The sequence below is a fragment of the Physeter macrocephalus genome, chromosome 14 (assembly GCF_002837175.3).
Source record: "Physeter macrocephalus isolate SW-GA chromosome 14, ASM283717v5, whole genome shotgun sequence".
NCBI lineage: Eukaryota > Metazoa > Chordata > Mammalia > Artiodactyla > Physeteridae > Physeter > Physeter macrocephalus.
The window spans coordinates 10752283-10762917 of record NC_041227.1 but is presented as its reverse complement, the minus strand read 5'-3'; the positions used below and the strand labels follow the sequence as shown (position 1 = coordinate 10762917).

The window sequence follows — 10635 nt, the reverse complement described above, 5'->3', positions numbered from 1 at the left end:
CTCCGGACGCGCAGGCTCAGCGGCCATGGCTCACGGGCCCAGCCGCTCCGCGGCACGTGGGATCTTCCCGGACCGGGGCTCGAACCCGCGTCCCCTGCATCGGCAGGCGGACTCCCAACCGCTGCGCCACCAGGGAAGCCCGACCATCACTTTAAAATGAGGAAAGTAGTGAGGCACGAAAAGCTCAAGTCCCTCGTCCACAGCTCGTGGCTACGGACAGCGGAGCTGAGATTTGGTGCGGGCAACAGAGGCTGGCTGGGGACCAGCCTGCCACATGGTCTCCCAGCTTCTCTGTCTTGACAAGAGCCCTGGCGCTCTTGGAACCCAGGAAGGAAGAGAGGCACGCAGACACCCTTCAGCACTCCCTGCCCTGTGCCAGCCTGGGGAGCAGGTGCAATTAGAAGAGGCTTGACTGAGGCGTCCTCCACTGAAGCGGATTCTGATAACTCAGCCGCCGTGGTAGCCAACTTCCCCTCCAGCCAATTACGGCCCGCGGGGCCCACTGATGATTTTTACAGCCTTTCCTGGAGTCCTGACAAGGAAAGCTAAATGAGCTACAGGGCCCCTTTCACCACTAACAGCCGGGTATCACGGCTGGGGGCAGAGGAAGGAAAGAAAAATCACTTTTCTCCCCCACTTAGAGCTAATCAACAGAACTCGAGCCTGGACGGCCAACATGTTGGTGTTGAGAAAAGCTGTTCTCAAGCAGAACTAATTGGCAACAGAAATGGAATCTTCCCCCCCCGAAAAAAGTATAAACACGCTTTCTCCCTGGGAATTACACTTCAGAATAGGTATTCCAGACGTGTGTGTGCAATGGCCCGAGCGTGGCCGTCAGCTTCACATGGCCGAGGCCAGAGACGGCCTGGGCCAGTCACCACTCATCCCGGTTGGCCCTTCTTGGCAATAAGATGGTCACCAAGGTCAATGGCCAGACCAGTCCAGACTGGAGTGGACGTCTCCACTCCTGTTGCCCAGCACCCCTGCCCTTCTCCCAAGAACAGCAGCTGGCTTTGCGACACCTCAGGCCCTGATTCGCCGACACTGGTTTGGGTGGAATTGATTCCCCCTCAGCTCCAAGGATAAGCCTTGTCAGTGGCTCATGCCAAGGAGCGTATTCCAGGGATATTTCAGGAATGGGCGTACAATCCGACAAGAAACAATACGGCACAAGAAAGGAGCACTTCATGACGCTTCTGGAAAAGAGAGCTCTTGCCACTTTAGAGGTACAGAGAGGTGAAGTAATTTGCCTAGAGTCACACAGCACAGTGGTAGGAGATCCAGGATTTGAACCCAAGTCTGTAGGACTGAAGAGTTTGCAACACTTAACTGCTGAGCTCTACCAAGAGGGGGAATAAACTCCAGAGGAGGCCAGACAAGCTGGATCCAAACCCAACTCTGTGTGATTCCAGGCAAGTTACTTAACCTCTGTTCATCAGTTTCCAGACCTGTAAAGTGGGGCTTATAAGAGCACCTCCACTTGCGGGACCTGAGGGTTGAATGAATTTACAGCAATACATGTAAAGTGTGTGGAAAAGTGCCTGTCTCACGGTGAGGTTTACCCTTGCCCCCGACACACTGTTTCCCACATGTGATGAGAGTCAGACTACAAAAAAGCAGGGGAAGGGGAGGAAGGAGAGGTCGATGCTATCAGGGCAAGGTCTTTAATCCCTACCCCACATTTTGCTTCCTATAGCATAGCTGTCAGGCTCAGTTCCCCTCCAGGAGCAGCCATACCACAGAGATGTGGCACGTCAGGAACCCACAGCCCTCTCAGGCTTGGGTATTCTGACCTGGAGAGACAGAGTCGATGCAGCTGGGCCTGTCCATGTGGTGGTGGTCGAGATCCAGGGGAAATTCCACTCATTCAAGTGGCAAAAAAGTAAGACATCTGACAAATGCCACATGGTTGAGGGTGGGTGTGAATCGGTACAGCCACATTGGAAAATAGTTCAGTATGTTATTTCATATTCCCTACGACCCAGCAATCCTACTCCTGGGTACACATCTGAGACACACGCCAGCATGAATGTACTAGGACAAGTGCAAGAATGCTCAAAGCAATTCTGTTTATAACAGCAAACAGACAAGTGGAAACAACCCAAAGACCCATAGACTTGGAAAACAAATTCTGGCATACCGCAGAATAGTATACAGCAGTGAAAATGAATCAACAGCAAGCCATATGCAGCCATAGATGAACTTTAGTGATAAAATGCTTTAAGAACACATAGGTACCACAAGACAACATATATCTTTTTATAAAGTTCAAAAATAAGTGAAAGTAAATAATATATTATTATGGCATAAATTTGAGTGATAATACTATTTTTTTAAACAAGAGAAATCAGGATGATGAAAACATTCTGGAGATGGATGATGGTGATGATTGCAAAACATTGCGAGTGTACTAAATGCCGCAGAATTGCATCCTGGAAAACGGTAAATTTTATATTATGGATATCTTACTACAATTCTTTAAAAACCAAGGGAAAGATAAACACAAAATTCAAACAGCAGCTGCCACAGTAGGAAGGAGCACATACCTGGTTATCAATAATTGTCACAGCTGTTTGTGGGTTGGGTGGGTAAATGGGGAGATTCAATTGTCTCTTTCACCTGGGTTGTGAGTAATTCGAATCACCTGAGGTCCATTTTTTAAAGACTTGAGGAAAGCTCTCTGGACCTGGATTTGGGGACCAGGGATCTAATGGGTGCCACTGGGCAGGTGAGAAAAGACCTTGGGCCGTTCCCGCTGCCGTCAACCAGGCATCAGCCTATCTGCCATCTGGCGGGTGGGCGCAACCAATGGTCTGGAGGCACCACTTAAGCCCACCTCCTCATGCCTCCACCTGCAGGGCCTTCCCCTCCCCTCACTCATTCTCCCCTGGGGAGTGAGTTTGGAGGGCGATGCTAGGCTCGCTCCTCAGCGGAGGGCTGCCGGCAGCACTGGGTGGTGGCAGAGGGGATTCAATTCAAGGGACAACACAGTGACAGCCACCTGGCCAAGAGAGAATCCGTGTCCCATCACCTGCCTGACTCCTGGGTTTATCCGAACTCAGGTAAGAAAGAGGGAGTTGTTTACCGGGTCATCCAAGCCCACCTGAGACAGACAAGGGGGGTGAGTACAGGGGCCACATGAAGAGCCTGGAACCTGGGCCTGGTTGGTCTGACGGGCACGTGTGAGGATGCACGATTCCACAGACTCTCATTGTTTTGCAAAGGAGCGGCCGCTTGGTGAGCTAGCACGGGCTGTTAAAATGCGGTATTCATAAATGAAATGTAGCATGCAGCTAGAGGTTCCCAGGGACCCTAATTCAGTCTGACTGCTTTGTCATCCTTGGCAACGTAGCAAAGCAAATATGCCCTAAGTCTTCACTGAGTACCTACTATGGGATACAGCACTGAACAAAACAGGCCAAAAAAAAAAAAAAATCCTGCCCTCAGGAAACTCACATTCTAGTAGAGGATATTTGGAAAAAGAAAAATAATATATTATTTTTAGATGATGGAAAGAGGTACGGAGTGAGCCATGTGGAGATCTGGGAATGAGTGTCCCAGGCAGAGGGGAAGGCAAGTGCAAAGGTCCTGAGGCAGTACTGAGCCTGGCTCACTTGAGAACAGTGAGTGTGGCGAGGGGCAGGGCAGGGCAGAATCTGGAGATGAGGTCCAGACTCTGCGGGGCCTGGTGGCCGTGGTTAGGAGCAGGGAGCCAGGCCTGCGGGGAGGAGGGTGTCCTGAGCAGAGGAGGGGCAGGATCTGACTTCCTTTTAATAAGACCTGCTGGCTGCCCATCAGAGAGGCAAGAGGAGAAGCAGAGACGTCGGTGAGGAGGCAACCACAACGGTCCAGAGAGGGATGATGGCCGCGGGGACAGGGGTGGCAGCCGTGGAGGTGACGGGAAGCCATCAGCTTCCGGGGACAGGTTGAGGGTAGAACCAATAGAATGTCTTTTTTACTGAAAAATGGAAGCAGCTGGGCTCTACTCATGTGTTTTGCAGTCAAGAAAGTTTGAGACCTGGTTTGAAAATAGAGATGTGGTTGTCAAAAGGGCTCCCTTCTCACAACCTCCTGGGGCTTCTGTTATGCAGGCATTGAAAGGAGTGGTTTAGGTCTTCCTGTGCTAACAGGGAAAGACACCCGGGGTGTATTGTCAAGTGAGAAAAGGAAGATGCAGGATAAAATGTAAGAATGACCTCATTTTTGAACATTAATATTACATATAGGAGTGAATGAATGGTCTGGAAGAATAGACAGTGGTTACCTGGAGCGGGACCCACTGAGATTTAAAGTCAGGATTGCCCTTCCTACATGCAAAATAAAAGAATCAAAAAACCCTGGTTTTAGCTCCTTTTAAGATTGCTGTGGGCAGGGCTCGCTTCCTGCCATCCCAGACTCACTTCTCATAGGCGGCCAGTGTCCCCACCTGGGCCTCCTCCTTGGCTAGGCCTGTAAGAAGGCAGAACAGGGGAATGAGAAATATTTTCCTCTCGTGCTTGCCGGCCTGGGAGACTGGAAAGGGCCCACCTGGCTCCTAGGCTTTCTAAAAATAGAAAGTTGTCTGAACTTTCCAGTAGGTTTGGCTTAGCTGTTCCTCCTCCATGTTCCAAGACGCCATTTTGATTAGAGAATCACGTGTTGTGCATGAAAATCAAGGATGGCAGGAGCGAGACCTGAAAAGGGATGGAATTTACAGGGAGCTGCCCCTGATGGGACCCGGAAATGCCCTGCGAATGTGGAGGGGCGGGAGGGCACGAATGGGGGGCACCGAGAATGCGGGGACCCAGGGCCTTTGTGCTGCCTGAGCTGGGGCCCTGGATGCAGCCGGTGCAAATAACACCTTCTGGCCCTCCCGATCTCTGCATCCATTCCAGCGCTTAGGGCAGGAGAGAGGAGTTTGGCTCTTGGGTTTGTTTGAGGCCAGAGGAGGAAGTTGAGGGATTGTGTCCAAGGCCCAGTGCCTGGAGTTTGAATCCCTTTGGGTGAGAGCTGAGGACGGTCCATGACAAGATTTCTTGTGCCCTGGGCACAAGCATATATGCTATGGGGCCAGTAGTGTGTTGGTAAAGGTTTAACAACCAGCTTCCCAGGGGAAAGTGTATGTGTGTGTATGCACATGCACACATGTGTACAAATATAGGCACTCATGCCTGCACACATAAACACATATATACTCAGGTTTACTATAGATTGTATTGATGTAAAGGATGTGTAGCCCACAACTTACAGATAAACATAAAATGTATAATAGCCCCCCCTTTTGTAAATTTCGTATACCCAGTTGATTCACACAGGACATTTTTGTTGATTTTTGCCCCCAACTCTTGTATCTGTTGTCACCCTATGGTTATAATTGATGAGTGACTGTAGTTCTTTCCAGAACGTTGGCTGACATCTGCCTTTACCTTAAGGACTGAGACAAAAATGATGCACCAAAAAGCAGGAAGTGTGCAACTTCCCGCTTTTTGGTGTTATTCCCACTGTAACAATTAGAGACATGATGCACTTTTATGTTTAACCTGCATCATCCTTTTCTCCCTCCCTTTCTTTGTCTAGATCACTTTGTCTGTTGATCTAGACAATCAATAAAACAATAAATCAAGCCCTGAGCTGTACTGTTTGCCAATTCCCGTAGTGTAATTACTGCCACCATGGCCGACTTCAGGCTACCAACTTAAGTTGCAAAAAAATGGAATGGGGAAGAGATCTGCAATAGCGCACTGTTAGGGGGTGTTCCGACCAGACAGACACACCGGACGTGAATATCCCCAGGAGACCCAGTATCAGTAACATGTAGTTTTAAAAACTGGAAAGTGATGAGTTTTGAGTACTTACGACCTTTGTTTTTTGGTTTTTTTAAATTTATTTATTTCATTTATTTATTTATTTTTTGGCTATGTTGGGTCTTCGTTGCTGCACGCGGGCTCTCTCTAGTTGCGGCGAGCGGGGGCTGCTCTTCGTTGCGGCGCGCGGGCTTCTCATTGTGGTGGCTTCTCTTGTTGCGGAGCACGGGCTCTAGGCGCGCGGGCTCAGCAGTTGTGGCGCTCGGGCTTAGTTGCTCCGCGGCATGTGGGATCTTCCCGGACCAGGACTCGAACCCGTGTCCCCTGCATCGGCAGGCGGATTCTTAACCACTGTGCCATCAGGGAAGCCCCACAACCTTTGTTTTTAATTAAATTTATTTACTTATAAGTTTATGTAGCTTAATTTTTAATAATGGCTCTGGTTAGCAACGAGTTCACCAAATTCCTGAAAATCTGACGGTCGGCTTTTGCGAGCCGGTCCAAGCTGCCTCCAGCACGCCACCCGTGCAGGGGCCACACGGCAGAGAGTGTCACGGGCTGGGGGGGAAGCCCTTCTCTCCACCTCTGCCCAGAACCCAGAGCAGCTCAGGCACTAAGCAGTTGGAGTCTGGCCCCACCAGATGGGTGCTGGCAACAGTGAAGCTTCTCCCAGTGGCCTTGGGGGCAGAGGAGAGGGACCAGTTTGCAAGCCAACGTGAAACATCCCTTTGGAGCTCCCCAGAAAGAACTGGGGGACCCTGGGAGTGCTGAGCTTCCAATGACGCGTAGGTGAGGGCTCCGTAAGTGGCAGACATCTGGGTTAAATCACTCTGTGCCAAACCTAAGCTGCGGGACTGAGCTGGGCTTTCAGCATTTCATGAGGCTTTTCTGAAGCTTGCGGGGCCCTAGGACTGTTCTCGCCGACAGCAGTCACGGGGCACTGCAGGCCAGCAATCACTTCTTCAAGCCCATCTTAATCCCAGCCTCCTCCGGCGCCTTCCCTGATGCACTGGGGGACTCCCGGGGAGATTTCCCTCCTCTTTAAGCTTGTGTCTCACCCCCATTTAGAACATAAGTGCCTTCCAGCCAGAGTCACAGCAATTTAGAATTGCAAAGAGATTTTAGAGATTTCCTAAAATAATCTCGTTTTATAGATGAGAGAAGGGAGTGACTTGCTCAAGATGACAAAAATCAAGGGCAGAACTGTGTAGGGTGACCAACTGTCCCGGTTTGCCCGGGACTGAGGGGGTCTCCTGGGACAAGGTGGTCACTCTTGAGCTAGGACCACCAGTCGGGTCTCGACTCAAGACCAAGGCAGAGGGTCTGGGCCAGTCCCAGAAAGAAAAGGAGTGAGTACAGAGCTGCTGCGGGATGGAATTTTCCAAGGGAAGAGAAAAGAGGAGGCCATATCTGGGTGCTGGGACTTCCAGCTCTACCCAGGCGGCTGGCACCCCAGGGACTTCCCACCTGCCACAGCCCTGCTGTGGATTTCCCAGCCCTTGATGTAACATGCATCCTCCTTGTCGCTGCCAGGGAGACACTAGCTGACTTTATCTGCATCTTATCTCTTGGCTGCTGTCACCACAGCTTCAGGGATGTATATGCAAATAGCCTACGATAATATTAATATGTGATTCCCCCCAAGGGAGGCATGTGGAAAGCACTGTATGTGTTTCACAATTCTGTTTCGTCCAGAGGAGCAGTGGGGGCCCAGAATGATTCGAAACAGATTTTTGAAAAGGCAAAATAAAACTGGAACAAAACCTCATAGAGGCATGTGCCACTCTCCCCACCCCCAGCTCTCCCCACCCCTGCCTAATATTAACCCTCTTCTCTCATTCCCTGGGAGCCTCACACAGCAAGTGGCATCAGGCCGTCTCCATTCAAGCCAGGAGCCCCTGCCCTTCCCTGGGCTGACATACCCTCTCAGTAGTTGCAGGCTGATCAGCCTGCTGCTTCGTCTGTCCCACTGTTCTGCTTCCTCATACACATAACACTCCCCTGACACCCTCTCCTCCTTCACCTCTGCTTCCTGGGATAGTCACGGACTCAGAGAACACAGAAGTCCCAGCTACTCCTGGAGGTGGAGAGCTTCTGAGATCTGATTCTCATCTCTGCCACCGACCAGCTGTGTGACCTTGGACAAGTCACTTCATTTCTCTGTGCCTCCATTTGCTCAGTGTACAACGAGAATAAGAGTAATAATCCCTGTCCTGCCAGGGGCTCATGGGGATTCTCTGAGCTAAAGCTTCAGCAATGCCTGGCACAGTGCCTGGCATGCAGCAGACCCACAAAACATAGCAGTCATAGGGAATTCCCTGGAGTCCAGTGGTTAGGACTCTGTACTTTCACCGAAAGGGCCGGGATTCATTCCCTGGTCGGGGAATTAAGATCCTGCAAGCTGCCCGGCGCTGCTAAAAACAAGGAAAAAACAGTAGTCATAGTAAGAGCCCCTTAAAGATCACCTAGTCAACCCCTCATTGTAGGGATGGACAAAGGGAGGCCCAGAGAGGGGAAAGAAGTTGCCCAAAGCCACACAGCAAGATGCTGCCATCTCATCTCAGCCTCAGCGCTTGGGGAGCTCCAGGTGGGATGTGCGGATGCCCTCCTCACACCCCGACTCCCTCTAAAGTCTGGTCCACGCCAGCTGCACACGGAGCAGTCGCTTCGCACTCACCATCGAGCAGGTCTCGACATTCAGGGCCGTGTCACGCCGTCCTCCTGGAAGCAACCCGGCTTTCTCTATCGCTGAAGCGAGCGTCGGCTCCCATCGGCTGCGGGGCTCGGGAGACCAGCCTGTCCGGACTGGCCGCTCGGAAGGTGGCCTCGGAGGACCCCCTGCCCGCGATCTTCCTCGTGGTGCCGTGGGGACGGCGCGTGGCCGCCAGCCGGGCTCCGATAAAGCAGCCTGGCTCGTATCCGGCCTGTGTCAGGGTGCAGGCGGCCGCGGAGCCGGGGTTCCAGGAAGCCCGCCTGGGGCCCCCCCGGCCGGCCCCGGTCCCCCCGGATGCTGCCTGCCGCTGTGGCCGCGGCCGATTGCCCGTCAGTGTCACTCTGAGCTCTGCCAGGGAGAATTCCATGCTGGCCCCCTGCAGGCGGAGCCCCACCCCTTCACGGCCCACCCCCACTCGCATCTTGGCAAGGGGACCGGGAAAGGCAGCTAATTTCAAGTCCGTACAGCGTTTGTGGTCGTGTCCTGAACTCTCCACGATTAATCACGGAGCATCTGATTTCTGCTTTGCCTCAGAGGGGGGTGTGGGGAGGCCTGGAAGTTTCTGTTTACTCATTCTGCACCGGGCTTCGTGCTAATCACAAACAGACGGGACCCGGCCTCCCCATCCCTCCCCCGCCCTCTTCTTACCTTGCCACTTTCGGGTCCCCCTCCTCACTCTTTCTCCTTTCCCGCCTTTCTTTCCTCTTTCCCATCTGTTCCCTGCCTCTGTCCCAGATCCGGTCCTCCGTACACCCCTTCCTCTGGTCCTGGTTCCCCCCAAGCCCCCTCTGCACCTCCCACTTCTCCTGGGATGTAAATTAGCTTGGCCTTTTCCCTTTACATCTTTTACAGCTAGTGGTCAGCCTCTTTTACTGCCTCTTTTCTTTCTTTACAACCTAATTATTTCAGGGTTTGCCCCGCCGCCCAACCCCCATTACATGGGTGTGTAGAACTCCTATGAACTTGACGGTGTGTCCCAGTCAAGGGTGGAGTCCAGATACGACGCACTGCTCGAACGCACTGCTCATTTGGTCACCTAGGCCCTCGGCTTTCAGCTTTCGGCTTTCGGATTCTGCTCAGGGATGGACCCAGGAACAAAGGCCCCATTCATCGCCACCACGGAGAGCCCACCCCCCAGCCATGGTGCCTCCCAGCCTGTAACACCTAGGGATAAATTTCTCTCTGCTGCCCCTTGGCTCCCTGCCACCCTGCAGCCACTGCAGACAAGAAATCAGGAATAAACAGCCCCAAAGAAGAGAAACTGACACCCCTTCCCACAACCACAAACACACATACTCTGAAGGGTAATTGGCAAGACCTTTAAAAACCAGAAAGGAGCATAAACTGCCACGCAGAACATCACTTAATGCACATCCACAAGGTGGCATGCACGTAGAGGTTTGCTTAAAAAAAGAAAAAACAGAAGGTTTATCACAGGCAACATGGGAAATAAATATCCATCAAAAAAAAATGACGGGTTAAATAGAATATGAAAGAATTGTACTATCCCAGGCAGGGATTTAGAGGGTGAACTGCATCTGTATGTAACAATGGAGATGGGTCTCCAAGACATATTATTGAGTGAAAAGAGGGTCAGAATGATACATTCAATATCATCCTGACTGTGTAACCCTCCGCCCTTATACACACATAAAATGAAATGCTATGGAAACACATAAAGCCAGGAAAATAGTCTGGAAGGATATAAACCACCCTGAGCCGTTACCTCTGGGAAGTAAGGGTGGTGCTCTTACCTGTAGCAGCTTCATTCTGAAAAGTGAAAATGGATTCATCTATTACCTAGATTCCAACCAGCTTCCTTCACCAGTGACATTGCAGCCCATACTCGGAGAAAATTTCATCCACCCGTTTGCCTCCTTGGACTAGCTCAAAGGATTCTATAATCTGTCAGCTGAGAACTGAACAGCAGTCCTGAGGAGTGAACCCAGAAGTTCTACAAGCACTCCAGTTTGATCACCTCTAGTCAGGTGTTGGGACCCAGAGCCGAAAGTGACTTTGCACCGAGTGAAATTCCTTAAGAGCCAGGGAGCTGTCAAAGTTACTCCGGAGTGGGCTTAGGTCTCCTGGAAAGGAGGCCAGCAGATCTATATTTGAAAGCAAAGTATTGGAAAGTGATGG

At 51.4% G+C, this 10635-nt stretch overlaps 1 protein-coding gene across 1 annotated transcript in view; it reads right to left on the bottom strand.

Moving 5' to 3' along the window:
• RIPOR3 (RIPOR family member 3) overlaps window positions 1-8799 on the bottom strand; it is a 72302-nt gene extending 63503 nt beyond the window's left edge. Inside the window, exon 1 of the mRNA XM_007128030.3 lies at window positions 8461-8799. Coding sequence (XP_007128092.2) covers window positions 8461-8463 — 3 coding nt within the window. The 5' untranslated portion in view covers window positions 8464-8799. The remainder of the gene's footprint in view (window positions 1-8460) is intronic.
• Between the last annotated feature and the right edge of the window lie 1836 nt (window positions 8800-10635).